General features: G+C 35.7%; 1 protein-coding gene across 3 annotated transcripts; it reads right to left on the bottom strand.

Moving 5' to 3' along the window:
* Positions 1-539: 539 nt before the first annotated feature.
* LOC120629189 (transcription initiation factor TFIID subunit 1) lies at positions 540-26,841 on the bottom strand. 3 transcript variants are annotated; one of them, XM_039898029.1, is made up of 34 exons: positions 26,474-26,841; positions 25,807-25,874; positions 24,314-24,558; positions 23,267-23,381; positions 22,753-22,931; positions 21,585-21,759; positions 19,989-20,168; positions 18,993-19,120; positions 18,371-18,615; positions 17,665-17,824; positions 16,792-17,026; positions 16,142-16,327; positions 15,026-15,198; positions 14,657-14,777; positions 14,243-14,400; positions 13,628-13,823; positions 12,958-13,221; positions 12,370-12,503; positions 10,984-11,152; positions 10,151-10,262; positions 9,431-9,715; positions 9,001-9,137; positions 8,091-8,261; positions 7,372-7,611; positions 6,475-6,619; positions 5,970-6,100; positions 5,276-5,438; positions 4,817-4,959; positions 4,380-4,557; positions 3,852-3,908; positions 3,625-3,717; positions 2,911-3,053; positions 2,221-2,322; positions 540-710 (listed from the first exon to the last, which is right to left on the bottom strand). In XM_039898029.1, exons 1-34 carry the CDS (start codon positions 26,691-26,693, stop codon positions 636-638), a joined length of 5,526 nt encoding a protein of 1,841 aa, XP_039753963.1. In that variant the 5' UTR covers positions 26,694-26,841; the 3' UTR covers positions 540-635. The 3 variants fall into 3 exon arrangements, with proteins under 3 accessions (XP_039753963.1, XP_039753965.1, XP_039753966.1); XM_039898031.1 differs by having other exon boundaries at positions 6,475-6,616; XM_039898032.1 differs by having other exon boundaries at positions 24,314-24,438.
* Positions 26,842-26,906: the final 65 nt, after the last annotated feature.

Genomic DNA, 26,906 nt, shown 5'->3' with positions numbered 1-26,906 from the left:
AAATTTCTCTTCTATATCTTCTATATCTCTTTGCGAAGCATGCTGATTCGAAGATGTATATACACGGTAGCGTTAATATGTAAAAACTAGCGCCATCTAACTATGTATAAGAGATCTACATTGGGCTAGTGTAACTTTAAGCTTTAACTTTTTGGCATAGAACCACCACGCTCCAATTGCTTGGCTAACGCAGAACAGCGCCATCTATATAATCGAGATACCCTGAAGTACGTAAGGTGTTACCTACACTTTTTGGCACTCCAATCTAATGCGTCAAAAACATGGCGCTCCAAAACTAGCGCCATTTATTTGGAGTAATCTAAACTTTATTGTGGTTTTATTACTCAATTTACGTTTTCACTGTATCCAATAAAGTACACGATAACTCAACATTTTTGGCTAGACCCGACAAATGAACCCCTATTACCTATCTATAATGAAAATCGCCAATGGTTCTAGAAATCTTATTTGGGAATAAAACAAATAAACTTTATTAAACGTAATTTTATTTAATTAACAATCTTATTCAATATATTTAATATAATTTTAACTAATTAACAGAATAGACCCTAGATGTTCTTACAAAAACCCGATTATGATATATATACAGCACATGTAAAAATATTATGCGAGTGCTAGAACCAAAGTCCGTCCTCAGCTTCTTCTTCGCTGTCCGTGACCTGCAAGTCATCTTGTATAGCAGGATCCGGCTGAAAAAAAAACGAATTTCATCGTCCTTAACGAATTCAAAACAACATACAGATGTACGAAATATCTAAAGTCAATGGATTAATCTAGGTTACTTTAATTATTTATTTATGAACCAACGAAAAATATATTTTTCTAGGGAAATAATAATTACAAACTAAAATTAATATTTACAATAAATATAATCCGTCTAACTGTTCACTTATGGGCATGGTACCCAAAATGCTAGCGGTATTGCCCCTTTGATTGCTAAACTTAGCCGTTGGGCTAAATAAGCGCCAGCTCTTCTCTCAGGTCACCAGACGTACGGACCAATTTTTGGGACACGATGTTAATAAAATTGATTAATTGATTTTGACATTCTAATTTGCTAGAATGGTAATGTGAACTACTACTTAATGGAGAAGTTTCATACCAAAACAATAGGCAGAAAAATATAAACAACGTGTAAAAGTATTACGAAATAATATTAAAATATGTAAATTGCATAAGGAATCGTCAACCCTGTAAAACTATTAAATCAAAAGAAGCATATTTTTTTTGCATAATAACCAATGTGTGTTTACTATTGGCAACCCTATTGAAGATAGAATACCGACACGCCCATAGTACTATGGAGGGTAGAGGTAAGGAGAGTCATCAGTGTATATGAAAAAGTGTCGTCAAAATGTATTAAATTAGGATGGCGCCACATTTGCATCAGGGTAACTCTTAAAAGAAGCGCCAAATATAAATACCGTACTATTTACTGTTTACGAAATAAAATCACTCTAAACGCACGTTTGGTTATAATAAATATGTAAGGTTATATTTACCACAATATTTTGTACAACGTAAGTTGTTGAAATTCTCAATAATTAACTACTTTAGTCGATAATGACATTAAATTTTTTAACTCGGCATACTTCAATTCATCTAGGATTGCTACATTCATACCATACCCTGTGCATCCACCAGCGCCATTGTGGAGGATTTTTGAACTGTTATTTAGCGCAACAACTGGACACTTTTTCAACTTTTCTCCCATATAAGATGATTCTCCTTACCTCTACCCTCCATACATAGTACTTAAGCTAGGCGACGCGTACCTAATAAAGTGACAGGAGTCACATAAATTGAATTTTGCATGTGATGTTTGGGCTGTAACTGATTTATATAATTAAAATCTATGGCAGTGGCTTACTCAAAAACTATTAGGTTTTCGGTTCACAGATAAGTCTCAGAGACAGTACATAACTTACGTCTAAAGCCTATGAAATAATATTTCGGTTTTCATTTACACGATGTATAATAACAGGCTCTTTTTAAAAATGGATTTCAATTTCTATACGATAAGATGAGATCTTCTCCTATTCCCTGTTACCATGTCTTTGCCGGTGGACACGTAATTACCTTTGTCACGGGATATATATTTATCACTTGCCTATACTAGCTGTGCACAGATGGTCTGAAACCATCGACTATAATCTATAAAGAGCAACACTTAACGGTACCAAAATACTTAAGACAAACCTGCCAGTTTTCGAGCGGCTCCTCTTTAAACTGCGTATGTTCCACGGGCGGAATGTCCAACATTGGCGGCTCCAGATTCAAATCGGGCTCAATAGGTTCCTCCTGTTATTAAAAAAAATAATACCTTTTGTTACATTTTTAATTTAAACGAGCGAATGTGAATATATCTTAAAGATATCGTAATTTCTTGAATATGACTTCCTAAACTACTAAATGAGCAAATGTATTGTGGCGATTAAATATCTTAAACACTGCTACTATTAATTACTGTATTTATTGCTTCGAATTCTAATACTTATAAATATTTGTCTCACTTGGTATAAAATTAACCCAATTAGTATTTAATATTCGCCCATATTTTGCAAAAATAATTGAATGCTTGTTTAGATAGATAGATTAACTTTATTGCAACAAAGCGCTGAGAAACAATACAAAGAAAAATAAAGACATAAGTTAGGGTGCAAAGGCAGCCTTATCATTTTAAGTAATAAGGCTGTTTGTTAGGTATTAAAATATCTTTCTCAACCAACAATTTCACAATGTACCGTGTACTTTTTATCAAATTTATTAGTATCCCTAGACGCATGCCTTCAAAGGCTTAACAATAACATCCTATTTTTAGGTAAGTTATAAATCAGGTCAAAACAAGGCTCTATTTATTTAGCGTAGGTTAAGTTATCAGTATATTACCTTCACCACCGCAGGATAGGTGTAGTCTCGGCTGTGTTGGTCCAAGTCAACCAGCTCGTCAGACATCTGGGGTGGCTCATCAGGAACTTCACGTTTGATGAGGAACTCTGATGTATCGAAACTCGGCTCTCCAGATAAGTCTTCTGTTAGGAGAGTTAATTGTAAAGAGTGAAGTTCATTATCAGTCAATCAGAACTTTGAATTTTACACAATTGTTTTAACCTGGCGCTCCCCACTTTCCTAGCGTTTGAGTTACATAATTTGAAAATAATTATAAAAAAAAATACAGTAAGGATGTTATATAGACGAGAATGGATTGCCACTGAAAGAGAAAAGCACTGCACACGCGTTTGAAAATTAAGCTACATTTTTTTAGTTCATAAAATGAATGAAAGCTATGCTTTAATTTTATCATTTATCATCATTTAACATAGCTTTAATTTTATTGATGTTTAATGACACTAAACTTACTAATACTCAAGTCATGCCCGCGTGAAATAGTGGCAAGAATGCTGGCTGCATTCCGCGCTGAAGCTCAGCTCAGCCAGGATGATCATTTGCACAAAAAAAGAGCCAGCTCTTTTGTCACCACATGATGCATTCAACCGCAGTAAAATGTCTCGTAAGATTTTTTTTTGCACTTAGACAAAGTACCTTATGATGCGTTCCAAAATTAAGTGGATAAGTTATAATACTAATAAAATGCAAACTTACCTGGACGAACCGGCAACTGTACCATTGCCTCGGCCACGTCCTTCGATTCCACCTCTTCAAGTCCTGAACTTCCGCTGTCCGAGTATTCCAGATCTGCACAAAATCAAAAACTCTATTGCGGAACAAACTTGGAAGGAAACTTTAAAGGAATTCTGCAGTATATTCCGATTTCAACCGACCACATGATTTTTAATTAAGAACTAATGGACCATCTTTAATGCACTTACCGTCAACAAGGCTGTTCTGATCTTTCTTCGGTCTTCCGCGTTTTCTTTGCGTTGCATCTGGAAAATATGTCATTATCATTATCAACCCATAACCGGCGTACTACAGGGCACGGGTCTCTCATTAAAACGAGCAGAGTTCAAGTCGTAGTCCACCACGCTGGCCAAGTGCGGATTGGCAGCCTTCACAGACCTTTGAGAACATCATAGACAACTCTCAGGCACATGCCTTCTGATTATCTCTAGATGTTTTCCTTCACCGTTAAAGCAAGTTATATTTTAAATTCTTTAAATTAAGAACGCACATAACTCCGAGAAGTTAAAGGTGCGTGCTCGGAATCGAACTTAGTCACCCCATAAGGGAGACCAAACTGGGCTATTACCACTTCGGAAAAGATGCGAAATAAAAATACGCTAAAAGTCGGGTAAATCACTACGATCCGCGCATGTATCTATTTGAGCTTAAACGTCATCATGAGTTAGGAATATAAGAAAGTATTTCAATTCCTGAATAAAAACAAACATCGTTACCATCAGCTGCAGATGTTGAGGTGGTCGGCTTATGTTTCCTGGGTCGCCCTCTTCCACGTTTCTCGTCAGAATGGTGAGGTAGCGGTTCATCTTCTGTATCAGATTGGTCGGCCTCTTCTAACATCTTTTGTTGCACGCGGACAATGTTGGCTTCTAATTGGCTTACGTGCTCGTCGAACTAATGTTTAAAAGTATAATAAGTTTTATAGTAGATAAAATAAAATAAGCATTCAATAAAAATTTAAAGATTTCAATAATGCTTATCACGTACAATCAAGCTCATATTTTAGTGAATATGTTAAGGTCACATACGTACTTTTACAAGTAATTGAGGTTTCCAATTTTCCTATCTTTCAAAATAAAAGAAAGTTTTGCAATTAAGAAACCACAAACAGATAATAATTGGTCATATATATCTTATCCTTTTTTTGGCATACCTGTTCTAAAGCTTCCTGCGTAACCTTGAGCACCGCTTCAGCTTGCCGTGTAAATTGAGAATTAGGTCCATTGTATGCACGACAGTTATCTACTAACAGTTGTATATCACGAAGAAACTCTTCGCGACTGTGATACTTGTGAGCTAGAACAATAAGGCATTTTCAATACTTTAAAAATAGTAATATGGCTGTTAGGATCAAATTACCCTCGAGGTCGTACAAAGTACATCGCAGAGCAAATTGCAGACCATTAAAGAAATTTTAATTCCCTTCAATCGGCTTCAAAAGAGATAGAAATGAACGTCAGAAGGTTTACCGATTTCACATAGGTTTCGGCGATATAACTTCTCTGTATCTTATTCTATCCGATTTGGTGTTTTACAAATGTTATTTAATAATCTTACGATTTCATCAACTTAGTACATACAAACAAAAGAATGACCTTGAACTCTTACTTACCTTGAATTTTCTTGCCAATGGTCTCCATGTCGATGGGTTTTTTGATAACGTTGTAGTAATCCTTTACTTGCTTCTTGTTCACAGGTTTCAGGAAGGGCCACGCTTCCGGCATTATCTTCAATTTTGTTGTCAACAGATTCTCGAAGATAAATGACAGTGCAACCTACGCATACAAAGAACTTACAGTATTTCTTCTTCTCATTTGTTCTTTTTCTAAATTTAAGTTTTAAAAACTCATTCTACGACTTCTTTTTGTTTAGTTTGAGAGTTGACAGATAGCCGGAAAATTCAGGAAAGTCCCAAAAAATACGTTGCATTATTAGTGTGATGTCTTGGACTCGTTTCCGGTCGAATCCAATGCAGGAATATGCAATTTTTGAATTTGCTTAGGTGGGTTTGGTAAGGCCACAGTTAGACTTAGTCGCAAGCAAGCTGAAGTAGGAGTTTGAATTTCAAAATTCAAAATTCATTTATTTCAACTAGGCCTAATATAAGCACATTTGAAACGTCAAGTCTGTCTGTTTGTAGTGACTCTACCACCGGTTCGAAATTTGAATAACTGTCTCACCCCTTGGAGATAAGGACGTTGTCATCTGAAGAGTGCATCGGCACATACAATTTAAGATTTTAGTCAAGGAATACTACAATTAAGCACTATAGAGCACTAATAAATAAAAATCTTAATCGCACTTACCTGATCATTATCATCAAGAAGTGGATTAATTTGTTTTTCAAGTTTCATAAACTGTTCCTCTTTTTCGGCCAACTTCTCGAAACAGCGTTGCATCATACGCTGTGCAGCAACGGTCAAGCTACTGGTAGGACCTAGATAATAATCCGAAAACTATAATTCATATGGATAGAACGGCAACAGTCATCCTCACATTTCCTTTAATGTTAGTGACATTATCTACCAACTTCTTAACTTATTTTCAGAAGCACGGAGTCAAAGGAGCCCAGTAAATACCGTACAATTTTGATACATGGAAACATTTCACCCACCTCCAAACCATCTCATATAATTTTTTCAGTTGAGAGTAAAAGTATTGAGTAAGTAAAATTTATTAAATTTCAGACTTAGTTTTAACTCTGGAGACAGACCTAGGCTGATGTTTTCTGAAAACACCTTAGAAGCTTGTAAAACACAAGATCAGAATAATGCACCGGAAATTATTACGTGTCGAAATGGTTGTCCTTACCATTATAAAGATTGGAGTTCTCAACAATTTGGTTGACATCAGCAAGGAATTCTTCGCGACTTTGATAGTGTTTTTGCCTCAAGTTGTCCCTAATCGTCTGCAGATCCATAGGGCGTGACACGATGCGGTAGTAATCTGCGACCAGCTGTTAAACAGGAGGAAAGATTGATCTATTCGCTTGTTGTCGTGGAAAGAACAAACCGGAATTAAACTATTCTAACTAATTACTATAAATGCAAAAGTGTTTTTCGGCATTTTTTATTCGTGGAGCATTCATACTATTTTTTACTTTCGTATTATTTTTATTATAGATTAGTAGGAAAATATGGACGCACACAAAAAAAAATGCAGAATAGTATACGCTGTAACGTGTTTGGTATTATAAATACGTAAGTGAGTCTGTTGATTTGTCCATTATTCCACATCAGATATCCTTGCGTAACTTATCAATTCAATAAACTTAACTTTAAAGTAAATCTGTCAAATTTGTATAAAGTTTTTGGATGGTGGCGTTGAATTTACGATAACGTGGATGTGTCGTTGGTATACATTAAAGTTTTAACTAAGTCTACTAAGCAGCGTAATGCTGAAAATAAGCTACTTTCTATCCCACAATATATCGCTGTTTACTCTTATGCAAGAATGGTAAACTAAATGTTGTTCTCACAACATTCAGCTTGTACTAAAACTTAATCTCGATGGTTTTAAGTTAAATTTGGCGTCAAACCATAGTTTCTCCTATAATAATTATAAATGAACGAATACACTTTTATTAGAAATATTAGAAGCAAGACAATTATTTGTCTAAAGAGACAACAAGAAAAAAAGTAAGATATTGTAATATAGAGCGAAATAAAGGAATTTTGCGTAAAATGAATAGAAACCGTGGTAACTTACCTTGGGATTAACCGGGAACAAGAACGGTTGAACATCTGGCAAATGGCGCATAGTGTTCAAGACATCTTCCAGAAGAGACGAAAGGGTGACTAACGGGTCAGTTCGGCGTCTTTCGGCTGGTCTCTTCACTAGATAATCACAAGATTCACTCGCGGTGCCCCGGCGACGATTACGACCGGCCGGTCGTATTCCGTCCCCACGATGGCTTCCTCTCCGGCGTTTGAAGTCTTCGGCTGATTGCTGCAAGCAAGTGAAATAATATATATCTACACCGAGGACAATAACAACAGCTTTAAACAAAATCTATGTTAATAAAGTGTACTGAAAAATTTAGACCCAACCATTTAGTAGTGAATCACTATACTATATTATCATATCAGTTACTTCAAGTGTACATATAAAATTTTAAATTCAAAATTCATTTATTTCAAGAAGGCCAAAAATAAGCACTTTTGAAACGTCAAGTATGTCTGTTGTTTGTAGTGACTCTACCACCGGTTAGAAAAGGCAGATTCTACCAAAGAGAAGCCGGCAAGAAACTCAGCAGTTGCTCTGTTCCAACACAATTTTACACAGTCAACAACTATAGACTTTCATGTGGTGCGGAATAGGTTATCAAGATTGGATCCAGATTTTTATCACACGCCTTGCGCACGCATTATCTAGAGTAGCTAATTTTGATTAAAAGATGGCATAACGAATCGTTTTGAAGTACTTACTTTGATGATCTTGGACGGAAGAGTGAGTTTGGTTCCGTCAACATATCCAAGATCAAGGTCGTCGGGTTCCGGCGCCGGTTCATCATGCTCAGGCGTAAGAGCACCACTGCCCGTGTATAGAGGACAAGCTTTGTTGGTTCTCATGTGACCTACTTGACCGCAGGCTCCACACTACGAATTATATATGATTTTAATTTTATTTATCACTAATCGCAGAGCGCAGCTTGTATAAATATAATGCAAAAAGTAAACTATGTGATAATCCAAGCTATTATTTGCCTCCATTCCATTCAAATCCGTAGTTTTTTGCGTGAAAGCGTAAACAAAACATTCATACATCCATCCATACATAATCACAAACGTTCACCTTTGTAATAATAGTAGGATCAATTTAAAAGTGGAATATGGAAAGTGCGTCCGTTTATCAACATACGTACGTTTCGTACGTACGGACTTAGTCGAGGACACAACACGTAGTTGGTTTTTAATGACCAATTAGAATCCATTATTAATAATTAAGGATTTTAAACTAGACTTTCGCGGTTAATCACAATTTCTAAAATATTTTTTTTTGAATAAACTAAGTTGCCTTACTCGACTTGATTTAGAATTGACCACTTTAAACGAATTAGACGAGATACGGTTTATATTTGATTCTAAAGTTAAATGAGACACAGTTAATACAAACCAAAAAGTAAAAATTTACTGTAAAATAGATTCATTACAAAAATATTATAAGAAATTAACACTGCTGCCATTCTAAACTGCGTGCGTCATCTTTCGCCACCAGGTGTGATTCATGGGCTTATTTGTAGTGTTTTAAAAAAAATATATAAATAAATTAACGGTAAATATGTCATATTTACATTTACGAGATTTCGAGTTAAAATTGTGATTTGCATTTCATTACCTTTAACTTTAAGTCGGCCTTCAGCTTTGTTCGTCTCCTAGAGGGCGTATGAAGATCTGGCTCCTGTTTAATTTGACCCAGAGGAATCAAACCAGGCGACGGAGAACCCAGATCTGACATCGTCGAAGAAATCATACCTGAAAGTGTAAAGAAATAAAAAAAAAGATTTACTAATGAATTAATTTATAAAATTCTCTTATTATTACTGATTAGAAATGTGTTGAACTATTTCACTAATTGCTCTTTCTCCGAAGACCGTAATCGCTCTTGTCAAATTTAAATGGTGTTTACTAGACGGCAAACTCTTTCCAATAAAAAAAACATCAGCAATAAAACTTAATGAGCGTGAATTTATGCTATAATTTAGAAGCCTTAAATAATTCTAAAATAACTTTACATTTAGTTTCTTAGTATATATTGAGATACTTACTATCGCCCAAGGGAGTACTAACGCCCAAGACATTTCCAGCGAGTCTTTCTCTTTCTTGATTCCTTTTGATACGTCTTAACTGTTCTTGAATTCTTCTCTTTTCTCTCTTCATCTCCTCTTTCTGCGTTTCATCCATGGTAGCGAATTGTCTTATGAACGCGTCATCTTTGGTTGAACGTATTTTGGTATACGCTTCTATGACGGCCGCTTTTCGTACTAACTCCAAGCGGGTGTAACGTTGACCGGACGCGTTTCTGAATGTACGTACTATACGTAGTACACGGCCTGGAAAAAAAAATTTTGGGTGTCTAGAAAGAAGCATCTGATATACAAGGTTACTCCGTGACTTAGCGGCTTTTATTAACTTATTGTAGCCAAAAAAATAATATTAAGCCGTATTTTCTTGCATGAGCACCCTTTTCAAGCTGTGATCAGAAGGACGGACAGATGGGAGACCTGGTGGGTTTGACCTATTAGTGCATTAAGTGAGAATGATTTGATAACGCCGAGCTTTTTTGATCATTACAATTCCGACAAATCCTTAATATTTATTATTTTGCTTTTATCCTACTAATGTACGACTTGTTATAGACATCTATCTTCGTATACGATAGACGTCCTCTGCTGGACATCAGTCTTTTATGACTGACTCGAGGATTTTGTATCAATCTCGCTAGGTCAAAATGAGCATCTGAATGTTGTTTAAAATAAAAAAAATACCTTGACTTGACGTTTGCTGGTCAGGTTGATTTATTTGCGGTTTCTTTTCATGCTGTCCCATAATCATCTTTCTTAATTCCGCTCTTTCCGCTTCTTCTCTTTCCATAGATAGCTTTACGCAAAAAAAAAATATAGTGTGTTTGTTAGAAAAATAGTAAAACTTATCTTTATCTAAGCCAACATAGAATTTTCAAGCGGCTATGAGTATTTATTTATACCTTGGTTTTATTTTTATTTTCTATTTATAGTAATAATTGACGGACCAAGCAGATAGCCTATGGTATGCAGTGGCGTGCATAGAGGGTATGCACAGGGTATGCAGATGATATAAATGAAGAAAACATCCAGTACGAGTTATAAAAAACTTAAGGATAGGGATATTGTAATAGTTATAAAAAGCCTACCCTTAAGTGTTTTCAACTCGTACTGGAGATTTTCTTCATTTTATATCATCTGCATACCCTGTGCATACCCTCTATGGTATGGTAAGGGAAACCATCGCCCATAAACATAGCAACACTTCACAGGGCATGCAAGGAGTTCGTCCTACAATATGTCACCCTGTGTCCATCAATTTGAGGCGTAGGTGGTAAACCTCATGTGCCTGTTATGAAACCGTAAACCATGCTCTTTAGACCGGAACACAGCATTGCAATGCTGCTTGACGGCAGAAATAAGCATGGCGATAGTACTTCCAACAAGCAATCATATTGGTGAATTTGACACACATCCGTAGCTCGGTAATGCAACACGCCAGTCATAAAAGAACAGCCTCAAAAACAGCGGACTTAAAAAAAAACTTCGTTTGCAGTATCGTTTTATATTGAACTCACCTGTTCAGTAGTCTTCTTATTAGCAAGCATGTTCTCAAGGTTTTTGCCCATCTCCTCCAAATCTGACTCTTCACTGACAGAACTTTCCGCCTCATCTGTACTCAGTACTTCAGTGCTAGTCAACACGCGATTTTGCAACTCGAATATACGCTGGCATTCTTCTTTGTATCTACATAAATAAACCTGAGTTATATTATCACAATAATAGGCATGATGAATAATTTTGTAAAACTGGCCTATGTTGTTCGGTAGTATCTAGTTCGGTTTGTTTTATATAAATTACAAAATAAATCAAATAAAAACGCGCGCCGTATAATGGCCGCACTCATAACCTCATAGGCAAATTAGATCTATATACGTATAATGGCCGCACTCATAACCTCATAGGCAAATTAGATCTATATAGAAAGTCTTTGTTCCATAACGAAAGATTTTGATTTTGGTATAGATAACAGAGGAGTTTTAGTTTTTAGATAGTTAAAATCACAAAATACTTTATATACGCAGCTATTTTCGAAGTTCAAACGGAAAAAAAAATAGTTTTTACGTGGAGTCATAAACCTGTCATGGTGGATCGCTATATTGCAGTTTTATTGAACAAAATAACAATCTCACTAAAAATATAAATAAAATAATGTTTTGCATAATACATGACTAATACAATTTATTAGAGATTCTTTGTTATCCTCATCCTGCCTATTAGAGAACTGAAGCCTAAAATAAAACGCTCAGTTCATATTTCTACACATCAAAAAATGTACAAACTTAATAGCCAACGTGCCCAAACGTCCCGCTTTAAGTGAGATAGTCTGATACTGGACTCTAATACTAATAGCCAACTATTTGTGGATTTATATCTTAAACTTGTCCGCGCTCTTCGTCCGCGTTCATTTCTGTTTTTACAAATCCCATGGGTACCATTTAATTGCCTGGGATAAATGTAGTGTTTATTAGTCTCCGTCCGTTCCAACTAACTTTATGCCAAAATCAAGGTTATTGGTTTGCTGGCTTCGGCGAAAAGAAAGGACAAGCAAACAACCAAACACAATTTCATATTTATGACTTTAGTAAGGATTATTAAATAAAAAGGTTAAATGTTTAGATAAATTCGTGCAGGAATACATTTTCATGTGGATAAACTATCTGAGACTAAATGAAATTTAGTAGCTGATAATATTTCCAGTTTTCTTCAACCGCAAGAACACCGTTATGCGTATTTCATGAAATAGATTTACGTATAAGAGAAGTAAACACAAGGAACTCCTTTCCATCAGATGATTGGCCAGGCAACCTTACCAATCAGAAAACATGTTTCCTTTAACAAAATAATGCTATTCTTATTCATATATTAAACAGAAAGTAATGGCAAAATAGAAAAAAAAATACCGTTCTTGATGTTCAGCTATCGAGAATCGGTTTCCTCTTGAGAATTTAGTCATTCCCTCTTCACCGGCCTTTGCTTTCTCTGTTGATAATGTTCTCACCACGTCTATAACTTCCCATCGGGACAACTTTTTAATCTGTATGAAGAATGCATACGTTAGTAAGTATGGTTAAGTTCACACGCGGGTTGGAAGTGGACAAATATCTTGATGACTATTACAATCGAGCACTATTAAAATCATAATGTAAGGTACGGAAGAGGGTCGGGTAGGTGGAACGTATAATATATTTAATGTGCTTTGATTAAGCACAAAAAATAGCATGAAAAGAAACCTTGGGAATATCTTAGGAAATCAAAAGGGGGACCGTCCGGTGGCGGCAGATCGTAATACAGTAGTCGCCACCCCTTCCCTTCCCGCGGTTGTTGTACGACAAATGGGCAAATTCTCCCGGTGGGATAGGCTTTTAGTTCAGCAGTGGACTGTTAATACTTGTTGAGGACAGCCTATGCTGTTGATGATGATGATGATGATAAAAGTAGGACGGGCTTAGACTAAGTTCTTTGAAAATAATTCATTTAAGTTATTTTACCTCTTCTTCCGGCACACCAAACTTCCTCAGCAAAGCTTTAGCATTATTCAAACTCAGTCTTCTCAAGTCCGCATCAGTACCCGTGACCGTTCTCTTAGGTTGCTGTTCTTCGTTCGGTTGTTGAGTGGGCTTGTTAGGAACACGCACGTAGGAGAAACCTTCGCCGCAACCCGTGGGGTCGGCGGGACCAGTCAACTGGAGAAGGCATTTCCCGCGCATCGCTTGGATATAGGCACGCGTTGTGTTCCACGGAGCGACTTTGACCTGGGAACAATAGTTTAATGGAATCGTTGCTTTTGAGTGTATTGTTCTCAGATTATTGACTCTACGTATTATAGCAACCAAAAACTGCATATGAAAGATGGTAAAAGGTTAGCAGGCCAACCAAACATTTGTCTGTCATAAACTAAGCTGCAGGGACGGACTGGGTGAATCAAGGCAAACCAACGGTAAGGTCGGTCTTTATCCGAGAGGAGGCTCGTATCCCATAAGTTAATTATAACATAAATTTAGACACAATTTTATTCCAAAACGTTTACAAACTTATTATCAAACGTACTTAATTACATAAGAAGTCAAGTCAAAATTATATAACAAATGACCTCGTTCTTTTCCTGAAAAATAGCAAAGTAAAATCTCGAAACATGTAAAATATTTGCAGATTAAATACCTCATCGTCCATCTTTAGTTGCAGTTCCTCATCGTCATCCTCCTGTGGGGTGAAAATGAATTTTTCCCCGTAACCGGCATCTTTCAACCTCTGCTCGGCCGATGCCATGCTGAAGTACGCACAGCACTGCTCTGGTGACACCATAGCCCGAAGTTCTTCCTCGGAAGGCAATCGAAAGTCTGGTTTAATGACCCACCTAGTAAAAATAAAGGTCGATGATACTTTTGACTTATTTTAAAGGTGCTATTGTGAAAGTAAAATGGATTAATTTTGATTCTAAAGCGCACAGTTTAAAATTTCAAACAAATTGGAATTGTGTTTGGGGTTCATTGATGCATTCAGATTTAGTTCTCTAACTAAGCAGAGAAAGCAATTGGTTACTAAAGTTGCAAATAAAATTTCGTCGGAATTCATTCTAAATCCTTATTTAAATAATAGGAGTTAATATTCTATGGTAAATAATCTAAATCTAGTGTGATTCCATCTGAAAAGAATTTTAAGGGATATGGGTTTCAAAACACTGTGTTAGCTATAGTTTTTACTTACCAATAGAGTATGATTGTAATAGAAAAAACTTAAATTATGTTGACGGTTAATTTTCTGATTGATACATACCAATTAGAATCTTCTCCAGTTCGCTTAAAATCTGCGCATAACTTTAGACGTTTACGTATTGAACTTTCAGAGTGAGACGGGAATGCCCGTTTGATGTCGTCCATCTTAATACGGCGAGGGTTTCCTCGGGATTTCCAGAACAGCCTGTATATGAATACCTATAAAATAAGAACGCAGAATTTTTGACGTTTCCAAAGTGCGTATAGAGTAAGCCTACCTAAAATAGAAGGATTAAGAATTTTGTTTTTAATTTTTAATATATTTATGCATCCTTGCTATACTTGCATCAACCAACAAGTGATGCCCAAAGCTTGTGAAATTGTAATATTTTAATATATTGACTCGATTGCTTTGAAAGAATTTTTTTTCTTGCGTACAAGCACTATCATTTATTTTAAAAAAAAAAATACACACCTGCAAAAAGTCTCGAACAAAATTGTTCGCTCTCTTGGAATTTGGTCCCGGAACTTCATACAGTGGACACTGTTGTCCGGCTACAAATAATGCATCAACCTCACGAATATAATAAGCTTGCCTTAAAATAAACAATTCAAAATTAAATATTGAATATTATTAGTATAAGTATTTTAACGTAAATAATCTATTAGTTAAGTAAAAGCTAATTAATTAGAACTACTTGGTTTCAAATGAACTGTAAATTCGAGCCTTCATATTCAAAATACGTGTAACAAACTGAATTATATTAACTATGAAGAAGATTTTTTGATTTCGCAAAATAAAAAATAATTGCAGCCAAGATGTATAAGGTAAGATGTGACTTACCTTGTTCTTATGACAAGAAAATCGCTAACACATAATGTATGTTCGTAAATAGGCGCGCGATACATGTTGTTCTCAACCACAGACTGTGTCGTGCCTGGAGGTAAAATTCCGAGAAAAGGTGACGTATGGGCATACGCTATTTCGCCATACTTAAGTGACTTTGGTCCATTATCCTGCAAAACAAATAATCTAAGTCCAAACACGTATACGTACGTATGTACGTAACTTATAAGTACGCAATGAAATAGGGCAAGTCCATACTACCCCGCAATGTAAATTTTACAAACAATTTTCTCTATTCTTGAGTCAATGCGATCTAAGAGGGGTAGGGATAATTGCCATTATGTACACTAAATTTTTTCTAACTTGGCTTATTATTAAATCTTATTATTATTTTTTACTGTGAAGTGTTGAATGAACATGAATAAATACCAATAAAAAGAGATTATCTTTATTAACGTCTATTTTTATTCACCATCAACCCATTATCAGCCAACGACAGGGCATGGGTCACCTCCCACAGTGAGAAGGGGTTAAGGCCGTACCGTACCGCCACATTATTTTTAATATTATTAAAATATTATAAGGAAAGATTAAGAGAATATTTTGTGGACTATAACTAATTCGATTCATATAATTAGCTTTCACTTGAGCTTATTGACAGTGCCGCGTCCGTCAAGTATGAATTTTGAAAAAATAGTAGCTGACAGTAGATTTCAAAAGTTTTTTAGACAGTTTAAAATACTTTGCTCCTATTATATATATATATATATATATATTACATAGTTGCAAATAACGATCGTGGAAATAAACTAAGCAACTTCGTAGTAAAATCATACTAATCATAATCAGTTTGTTTTAATTGATAAACCGGATTTCAGGCCACATAAATGTGGGGCAAAATTACAGCATCAATAAAAATACCTTTTTTTTGGCGTGGTGGAAAAGCTTTATTGCTACCTACGACCCTTGGGCAGGACAGAGGTTATATGGGATTCCCCCTTCTAAAGGGGGTATAACCCAAACTTAAATCCACCACGGCATGTCCCTCTTGTTGGCTTTGTTAGACGCCCGGGTAACACCGTTGTATGCCTTCCGATCGATCAATAAACATACCTTGGTAGCAGTTCTCTTGTAATAATTCTTGATCTTGGTACACATGCCAACTTGGCTTATTAGGGGTGGATGTTCTTCACAGAACTCCACCAGGATCAGTTCCCCATCCCTTCCGCTGAGGTCTTCAGCCAATCGCATGAAGAATACGTCACCACCACCGGACGCAAGACGTTCCGCTTCACGTTGCTGTGGGTAGAAGAAAAGGTTGTAAAAATAAATTATGATCATACCATATATTGTATATGACCAGTTGAAATTATTATGACCATATAGGAAATAAGATGAAATAGACAAGGACAATAATTATTATAGACAGGAATCGGAATGTAACAAACTTTTTAAGTACACCAAAAAAGATAGTATCCATCTTTAATATTATAAATGCAATCTGGATATAATTCAGCATATATATAACTTTAATCTTACAGACGGATAGAATATATATACTCCTCAGCCTAGTAAAGCGAATGATTTCTTGGGTGGTTCTTTATACAAGTCTGCTAATAATTCTGATATATAATATTTGACTCTGCAGAAAAACTCAGGAAACGGAAGAGTTTGAATCATTGAAGAACGTATCGGGTTGTCAATGAACAATAGGACTTCGGACACCAGATAACTTGTAAATAGAGCTTTGAAAAGAAAAATACCTTAGCTTTCTTTCTAATATGCTTCAACAAAGGTTGAACTGGATGCGGTCCAGGCGCAGCCAGTGGTCCATACGATAGTTTCCTCATAGCTGGTCGATGGAATGCACGCAATCGAGCCGGTCCCATATGAGTTTGGATGAAAGGAGCCCGAAGTTCTACCACTGGTGTACTATGCTGTATGAGTTGACCTCCACCCACTTTGAGTCGAGGATTTTGTGATTTAGGCTGATAGTACCTAGAATATATTTAATATAACTTAAAATTATATATTATAAGCTTCACCAGCATCTTTCTCTCAGAGAATCCTATATAATATTTTGTGGACTAATACCTGCATATAAGAAATTTGGCCTTTTAGCGGAGATGCTTTTAGTCCAGCAGGGTACTGTTGTAGGCTATTGATGATTGATGAACATATTGGAATAACATAACATATTGTGTATTTCAGTGCGTAAGCCTATTACTATTTTATCTCAAACCTATTAGGCTAGATTTGTATATAATTAGAACATACACAATAGAAAACCAGGTAGGAGTAAAAATCGTTTTCAGTGGCAAAAGATTTTTATCAACAAAACGAGATCTCAATAAATCTTTCTCCAACAAAGGTACATAAGACCTTCTAGACGACCGCCTCTATTTTTTTTTAAATGTATCATCTATTGGCGGGCTTTACAAGCTAAAGCCCTCCAATTGATGATCCGTCCGATCCGTCACGGTAAAAGGCATGACGCTTTGTTATTCTTTTTCATTATATAATTTTTTTTATATATTATAAAAATTTCAGTTTAAAGCTACTTGTGGCTTCCAAAATTCTACCACTAAATGTACTGACACTCCAAATTGTTTGTTTTTTTTCGTAACATTACTTACACGTCATTAGATACATTAAAAGGATCACGATCAGGCGACTTCGGCGGAGGAGGTGGTGCGTCTTCTTGTAAAACGTTGATCACGCCCGCTTTGCCCAGCAATATTTTGGATTTCTTCACGTGAGGATGGGGTATCTTAACCTTCGGTTGTGGCCCTCGTTCTTAAAGAGATAATTAGTTTAGCTACTCTCATGAGAAACTATAAGCTTATTAATAAAAGATTAACAATGCGGAAAAGTTATGAAGGCTTTTGTCTCATGTCAACTGAATAAACCTTAGAAATATCAGTGTCATAAAAAAAATGTGTAACTATATCAACGTTATTCTACGTTTATTAACTGAGCCCTCAGTGTCGACACAATTGCATTTACAACAAAGTGACAATATTCTAATCAATTGATGAAACGCTTCAGAATATCCGCCATGAATTATTATTATTATTTATTATTAAAACTCTTTATTTGTATACCACAACATTTAAAATATAACAAAAACAGAAACATCGAAAGAAGTAGTAATACAAAAGGCGGCCTTATCGCTTAATAGCGATCTCTGCCAGGCAACCTTAGAATTAGGAAAAAAAAAAAAGAAGAGGAGGCATGAATGTTGTACGCCCAGAGAATACCACTAACTTTGTTAAGTGAATGATTGTTAAATTAATATACAAGGCAAAATAAAATATAGAAATTCAAAACTACAGCATGTACCTCTGGTAATCTTCGAAGGATCGACATCATCAGGTATACCCAATATAATGTTTTCATCGTTAGGATCCAGCGTAAGTATTTTAGGTTTCGGTATTTTGGGCATGTTCTCAGCGTCCCATATAACATCGTCTTCCCAATTTCCGTAGACAAGTTCCTCATTCTCTACAGGGAATATGCTGTACCAAGTATTGTCTTCTCCATCAGCAGAATTCGTCCCATTGTTGGTGGAAGATGAAGCTGTTGATCTAAATAGGAATAAATTAATTCAATAAAGTCGAAAAAATAATTTATACATGTTTTACAGAGATAGCGAATGGAGTTAAGTGAAAAATTCACTACATATTTTTTACTCCACCATAAAAAACGTTCGTAATCAATTTCGTCACATTGATAGGTACTACATTAAGTTCTAGGAAAGACATGGTGATAACAAAAAAGAACACCCGGCTAAGTATGTTGGGGACTTCTTCTTAGACCAGGGCGCGTTTGGAACCCTCGTAGCTTTAGTTTGTAAGTGCCATCTATGAATAAAGATATTTTTGACTAGAAGGATAGTAAAATTTAATTCAAGGAACAAGGAAAATAATTCAAACTGCTGGAATTCACATTAAAGGTAACTCACATGGTAGGTTTCGTTTGCAAAGGCGCGGGTTGTTGCGGTCTGGGATGGGAGAACTGTTGAGCTGTTCTACTGCCCGATGTTGGTACCCAGCCCGCAGCGTTGCTTTTACTGTTAAGACGAGCTAGAACCTACAATATAGTAGTTTCCAGTAAGATTTATAAATTACGTTAATCGCAATGTAAAATAATATAAAGCTAGAGACAGATTGGTCTTACGTACGCACGAAGTGCACTATTTTCCAATGTACGCAACAGATGCTGTTGTAATTTGCGTACGCAACGTGTGATGCCTCGTACGCAAATCGTCGATATAGTATGTCCAGACGTGCATTTTAAGGTTTGTACGCTATTCCACGCTTAACCAGTGTGTTTCTAGAACTTAAACGAAGCATTTCCTAAGCTAATAGGCCTTTGAAAAATTACAACATCTAAATTACAGCATCTATTGCGCACATGGGACAATAGTGCACAGCGTGCGTACGTGAGACCAATCTGTCTCTAGCTTTATAGTATTTTACATTGCGATTAAACTTGTGCGTTTCATACGATACGTGTTTCTATGGCATAGATTTCCATATTAAATAAAGAGTCCATATACGAGTATCATAATGCAATGCATGTGTTGCGTACGTTGAAACACTTTGTCTCTAGCATTAAACATAATTATCTGTGTTAAAATTGCATCATAATTGTTTGTAAAACGCAATGACAGAAATTCATAGTTATAACATAAGTAAATACGCAAACATTTAAATAAGTACGAGAGACATATTGGGGACATCTCGCTGTCTCTATCACACATATTCATGTTCAGCATTACGTCATGGCTTTTGTGTCATTTGACAATACCTTATAACACTAAATATAAATAACTTTATACTTATTTAATTTAAAGAAGATTAATGGAAGGAACATTGTATTTTGCGTAACGTAAAATTTCAATTAAAAAATGCGTGTATCGTGAGAAAAAAAATTGAAGAAATAGCCATTTTTTTACCTTCTGTTTGATCTCGCTACCGTCCCATATAACATCATCCTCCCATTGCAGTTGGGAGACCATTAGGAACGCGTCATCGGGGAATCCACTGTCGGGGCTTCCCACGTTTTCATTAACATCAGAGTTCGGTTCTCCTTCAATCTTGTCTTTCGGTTTTTCTTCCCTTTCTGGAGATGGTGCCTGTAGAAACAAAGAATCATTATCGTCCACCCATTACCGGCGATGACCGGCCACTACAGGTCATGAGTCTATTTCTCAGAATAAGAATGATTCAGGCCGTAGCCAAACACGCTGGCAAAGTGATGGTAGCTGGCAAGCCGCTTTGAAAGCAGAAAGGAGAACTCTTACGCATGTAGGTTTCCTCACGATGACTTCCTCCAACGTTAAAGTTATATTAAACTGATTTATCTACTCCCATGCTAAAGCATGGTGTAAAATCTACATTCGTGTTTAAGTAATCCAAAATTCATTTATTTCAAGTAGGCCTAATATAAGCACTTTTGAAACGTCAACTCTGTCTGTGTGTAGTGACTCGACCACCGGTTCGGAAGGCAGATTCTACCGAGAAGAAGCCGGCAGGAAACTCAGCAGTTGCTCTTTTCCAATATCAACAATTGACATTTTACATTTTATAACTCATTTCCTTCCATCCAATCCTTTTTATAGAATAGTTGCATAAATAACTGTAAACGCAAATAACTTTCAAAAGTTAGAGGTCGGTCCCATGGAAGGAAAGTCGAAACCTTACCCATTAGGCTATCACCCTTTCATACAAGGAATAATCATCGTAATCATCACTAACCCATCACCGGCTACTACAGGGCACCGGTCTCCTCTCAGAATGAGAAGGGCCGTAGCTCACCACGCTGGCCAAATGCGAATTGGAAGACTTCACACGAGAGAACTATATGGAGAACTATCAGGCATGCAGATGTTCCCACAATGCTGTCCAGTACAGTTGAAAAAAAAAGAGATATTTAATAAATTGAAAGGCACATAACTTTGAAAAGTTAGAGATGCGTGTCGAAGATTGGACTTTGATTGATTTTTTGTCACGGCCGAAGCCTCCCATAGAACAGGTTAATAGCCTAGTGAGTAAAGGTTCGATTTCCCTACGTTCCCTTTCCTAGGGGACGTCCCCTAGGAAAGGGAACGTAGGGAAATTGCAAAGACGTGTCGAAAAGCGATCTAGCGTTTTAGTAAGATATCGCGTAGTAACCAATTAGGGCTATAGGTTTAATATAAATATATCCCTAAGAGGTTAGCCTGTTCCTTAGATAGCATCTTTATTTACCATCAGGTTTGTAGTCTAGAGATAGAGATGTACAAGTGTAAGGGAATAAAAATGAATAAAACCTTCTAATTTAAAACTTTTTACCAGATAGCGGGAAAATATAAGGTAAAAAGTTTTATACGTATCAGAAGATTTTATTCATTTTTATTTCCTTTACACTTGAACATATTTATTTTAATTCAAAATGTTTAACTTTCAAGGATGGCTTCTAGGTCTTATTACATAGCATTTACACCAACACCAATCAAAATCAGCTATATAATCTAAATGGACTATGGACTATGTTTACACTGTACACATACCTTAACCTTAAATCCGTAGTCAAATCCCTCGCCGGTCTCTGGCACATTAAGCATATCATACCAAGCCTGAGCGGGACCAAAGCGCCAATGTGCCGGCGTTGGCCTTTGCGATTTGTCACCAGAATTTTGCGAATTAAAATCGCCTTGTGACGCTTGAGAGTTTTCTTCCATGGGTCTAAAAATATTGCAGTCTTGTAATTTTGATTAATAGATGCGTACTACGAGAATCATTATCATCATGATCTACCCTGTACCGGCCCACTAAAGGGCACGATGGGTCCTCAGAGACAGGATATAGGCCGCCGTCCACCACGTTGTCCAGGTGCAGATCGGACTTCGCAAGCCCTTAAGAACATTATGGAGAGTTCTCAGTCATTTAAGTTTCCCCACGATGTTTTCCTTCACCGTTAAATCAAGGCATATTTGATTTCATTAATAACGCACATAGCTCCGAAAAGCTAGAGGTATCGGTGTGCCGAACACTTGCAAAAATATAATTCAATGAATATTGAAGCTAAATATTTTCATCTAAATCCGTTCAGCCGTTTTTGCGTGATTCAGTAACAAACATGCACATTTCACATTTGTATTATATACTAGCTTGTGCCCGCGATTTCGTCTGCGTGGACTTCAGATTGGGGTCTAAAGCTTCGCTCGTTAACAATGTTTAATCCTACCAAAGGAATTATTTGAGAGATCGGTATAGAAAGTACATGTCTAGTATAGGTGACATGCATACAATGCATATTTCAAAGCTGTCTGCCCGCGGCTTAGCTCGTACACAATTTTTAATTTTCCCTCGGGTACTTCTTAAGGAATCTGGATAAAAGGTAGTCTATGTTCTTTTCCATGTCAAACGCTACATGCATACCAAACTACATCCAAATCCGTTCAGCCGTTTTTTTATGATTGAGTAACAAACATCCACACTTTCACATTTATAATATTAGTATAAATGTGAAATTGTGGATTGGGATAGGAGGATTGGGCTTTTGGTATAAAGAATTATCAGTAGCAGTTAGGAAATTGGCGGTCGTTGAAGCCCACCAAATTCTTCTTTTCTTTATTTTAAAAAAGCCTGTCTCGTACAAGAAAAGGTCTGTGCCCAACGTGTGTGGGACCTTAATAGGCTGAGAATGACTCAGGAACTCGTGAAAGACCGACTTACTTCAAAAATTTCTCTTCATCGTCACTGGCATATTGAACTTCTTGCATCTCTGCGGATTGTGGGGTATCGCTACCAGTACTGCCACTGCGCTTGCGACGACGACGTCTTTTCACCCCGCGCCAGATTTGTGGTAAACTGGATAATTTACCTGGTCCGAATAGACGTGTGAACAATAATACCTGTAAAATAAAAAAAAAAAATTCGCCAGCTGCCCTTTGATCGAATATTTTTTATCATTAGTTGAAATAGTTTTTAGGGTAAAACAGGACCCTATACGACGACTCTGCAGAACGTCCGTCTTTCACCAGGCTGTATCTTATGATCAGCGATACAGTCGAAATTTTCACAGATGCTCTGAGTATTTCTTTTACTAAAACGAAGAATACAATTAATATTTGGGACGGTACCGTGCAATAGACATGATTTTTGCCACTTGTATAGACCAAACCATACAAAATTCAGAAATTATAAATTCCCATGTACACTATATACAGTCCCCTGTGTGTTGACTCACCTTATCCGGCCTGAAGTCTGGAAACAATTCGGTAACGTCAACATTAGCATATTTAGAGGGCAACATAGCTGCGAGTGGAGTGTCCAATTTCTTTTGCTTGTCACTTTTAGGTTTCCTGGAAGACAAGAAAATAAAAATTTCTGAATTGCACTTATCCTAAATACAATAAACTTTACTAAGTTATGTATCTCAATTGCAAAATATAAACAGTTTCTATTTTAAATTCTTATTGTATCTGTGGCTATGACCTCTATGGTGCAGTGGTGTACCCTATTGTCTTGTAAGTAGAAAGGCCCGAGTTAGATTTACAGCCCATGCTAACTTAGGCATTTACAATTCTTACACAGCCTCATTAGTTCAGTGGTTCGCATGTTTAGCTACATAACACGGGATTCTCGGTTAAAATCCTGGGTTGTGGATATATTGAGATACTAATATTGAGATAAGAAGATTGAAGAATTTGAAATAGAGTTTTTCTGCAAAGAAATTTTTAGTAAGTTGCCTGCAAACTTCTTGAGCTAATGACCTTCATGGCGCAGTAGCTATTTATGTGGCAATATTGTACCCCTGAAAAAGCTAGCTTTAGTTTTAAGTTAATGAATGCAGTTATCACCATCACTAACATTAGTAACATTAGTTATGTTAAATGGTATGAACGCTTCATAAGTGCCTGTGATAAGGTCTACATGAATAAAACATTTTTGAATTTTAGTTTCTAAATAAACTCTGTTTTCTCTTACTTATCTTATTATGTTAACAACATTTTTGTTACTTTTTAGTATAAATTACATTCATTTTAAAAATAATATAAACAAACATTCATTTAGAAAATCTTTTTTTTAATTTAGATATTAAAAAAATTTGTTTTAACAAAAACTGTTTTTATTTTATATTTTTACACTAAAAGATATTTAAAAGTGTTTAGGTAATAAGACAAGAACATTAATGTAAAGATTTCAGTACTTTAATTCTGTTATAAAACTAGTTAACGGAAATCAGTGTGTGTTATCAACCTACCTAGTATTGCAATAATTAATATTTACTTACGGCACAGTAGACGGTGGTGGCATGAGTCCCCCATCGCCTTCCATATCTCCTTCATAACCTTCGTCATTATTACGTTGTTCCGATTCATTCTCATAATCGTCTTTCCAGTTTTCTTTAACATCAGTCTGTGGAAAATCGCTTTTAAAATCTAAATCCACTGCAAAATCCTCTTGGACACTCGTCTCAATTTTTGGATCAAACTCAGTCTCCCCTCTATTGTTAGGCTCTACATTGCGCTCTACCTCCTTTTGGTATTAACACAAAAACAAAAAGTTAGCTTTACTTTAAAATACTGTGCCTATATTATGTTAGTCAAATATACCCGATACCCAAAAACTATCTAGAAATTATTAGCTGGTGCCATAAAATTCTTGTAAAATATTTATTGAATTCAAAAACATTTAAACCCCACTTCAAAAACACAGCACATTGCATTCCGATGGTTGAAGTAAAACTGAATACACAGTAAACCCTTACTGTGCATTCAGTTTTACTCTTACTGTGCATTTAGTTTGTCCAGCAATTATTAAATAACTACTGTGCCTCATGGTTTCACCCACACTCAATTCAAAACTTAATATAGCCACTAACTTTCTATAATAAACAAGCTATTTAACACGTAAAGGATCTTTCAAATTGGTGTGGTAGTCCCTCAGATTGTAACATTCAAACAAACCAACTTCAGCTTTATAATAGTTATAATTGCAATTTTTACAAACTATTTACTTTTAATATCATTACTGCAACCTGCACGCTGCATTCACTTCCAACTTTGTGGTAATACAAATGCATGTGGTTGTCAGTTTGGATGTATAGAATAATGAGAACCAATCATCTAATCATGCTAGATGCCAGTTTTCAAAGTAACCATACATTAAACCTATCAATTTAGTTTGTTTATGAGATAAATTGGCACATTATTTATTAAGTTATGAATAAAGCTTTATAAATTATATATAATTATGATATCAACACTCAACAGACCATGAGTAAAAAGAAACAGTTGAGCCGGAAACTTTTTTTTGCTGACATTTTGGATGGGACTGCATATCTAGTTCATTTTAATTTATCTCAGGAGTGCCAAATTGGTTCATAATTTTTTTTTTTTTATTAGACATACCCTTGAAGTTACTTTATCTATCTTTACTGACACCATGTTAGACTTTGATATAATCAGATAGGGAAAAAAAAATTTAAATGGAGCTGCATTTTGAGCTCATGACCAATATTCCCGTACAAATTATTACTAAGTCTATTCAAAGATATGATAACAATATCCCTGTAATAAACTGACTTCTCGATCATTGTGTGTTAAGATGACATGTGCCATGCAACATCACAGTAGATTTTGTATTTGAGTATAACTTACTACTTAGTATAAAATGTTCAGAATAAAAAAACATATAAATAAAGATATTAATTTATTGAAAAAACCATACAAGTTAATATATATTTGTTAATATTGTGATGTATACCTTTGTGTATATTATTACCTTTTCTTCCTCTGCCACATCGTCAATATCAAAAAAATCCACAGCAGAAGGACTTTTTTGGGCATAATCTGAAAATTATACAATTTTATGTAAAAAAGTACACAGATTTTAAAGTATCCATATTTCATACTTATATTATAAATGTGAAAATGTGTCTGTTTGTTTGTTTCCTTTTTCCAGATTGGCTAATATATCTTGTCTGATATTCGGCACTTGTTGATTGAGACCCTAGAGAAAGACATAGGATACTTTTGATCCTTGAAAAGTTTTGCTTGTATTATATCCCTGGAAAACTTATAGTTAATTTCCAAAAAACCCTAAATATGTGGTCCATTTTTCAGTTATTTAACAATAATATTTTTATTTAATTAATTTTCATGTTAAATTTTCAAATCGAATATTAGTAACTAAATTGACATAGCAGCAATTAATAAGTACTTATATCCCTGCAATAAGTTAATGTTATGACAATCAAAGTCTACTATCACGATATATCTAATTTGTTCCTAATTATAGTCAAAAAAGCTCCAAAGCTATATTATTCAGATTGAACACCTCATTTACACTGTGTAACTAAATATCAATAAAACTTTATGGCACCTAAAAATTAAGTTCAATCTACTAAGAAAGATTTAGTTGGTAAACCAGGCCAAAAGTGACGCTTTACCTTTCTCTTCATCATCCTCAACAGGTTCCTCTTCTTCCAATACCTCTGATAGCATAGAACCAAGCCCCAAACGTGTTAGTGAGGACAGCATTCGCTTAGAATCTCCGTCCAGCAGCCCATCGTCCTCCAGTTGGCCGCTTTCATCGATATTTCCAAACAAGAAACCAGTCAGGTCCATGCCGGACCTACTGTGATCGTTCGGGTCATCACTGTCGCACATTATATACAACTAACACCCAAGTTAAATGCTGGAATTTGTCAATATTACACAACAATACATTTATTACACCTAAATAAAAACAAATAATACGAAAAAATAAATTAACGCAAAGCGCGTCGTTGAACAGTAGGCACAATTTTGGTTTTAATTGTCACTGTCAGTGTCAAGTGTGATTAAGACGTCACAACAATTAGCCACAGATACAAAATCGTA

Source organism: Pararge aegeria, chromosome 14 (assembly GCF_905163445.1).
Source record: "Pararge aegeria chromosome 14, ilParAegt1.1, whole genome shotgun sequence".
Lineage (NCBI taxonomy): Eukaryota > Metazoa > Arthropoda > Insecta > Lepidoptera > Nymphalidae > Pararge > Pararge aegeria.
Note: the sequence above shows the minus strand (reverse complement) of the source record. Positions and strands in the feature narration are given on the sequence as shown.

Coding starts and splice junctions, on each gene's coding strand:
- LOC120629189 (XM_039898029.1), bottom strand. CDS start 26,693: ATGTGCGACAGTGATGACCCGAACGATCACAGTAGGTCCGGCATGGAC. Junction 19,121..19,988: donor GTAGCGAGATCAAACAGAAG/GTAAAAAAATGG, acceptor ACTATATTGTAG/GTTCTAGCTCGTCTTAACAG. Junction 3,054..3,624: donor ACAGTTGCCGGTTCGTCCAG/GTAAGTTTGCAT, acceptor CTCTCCTAACAG/AAGACTTATCTGGAGAGCCG.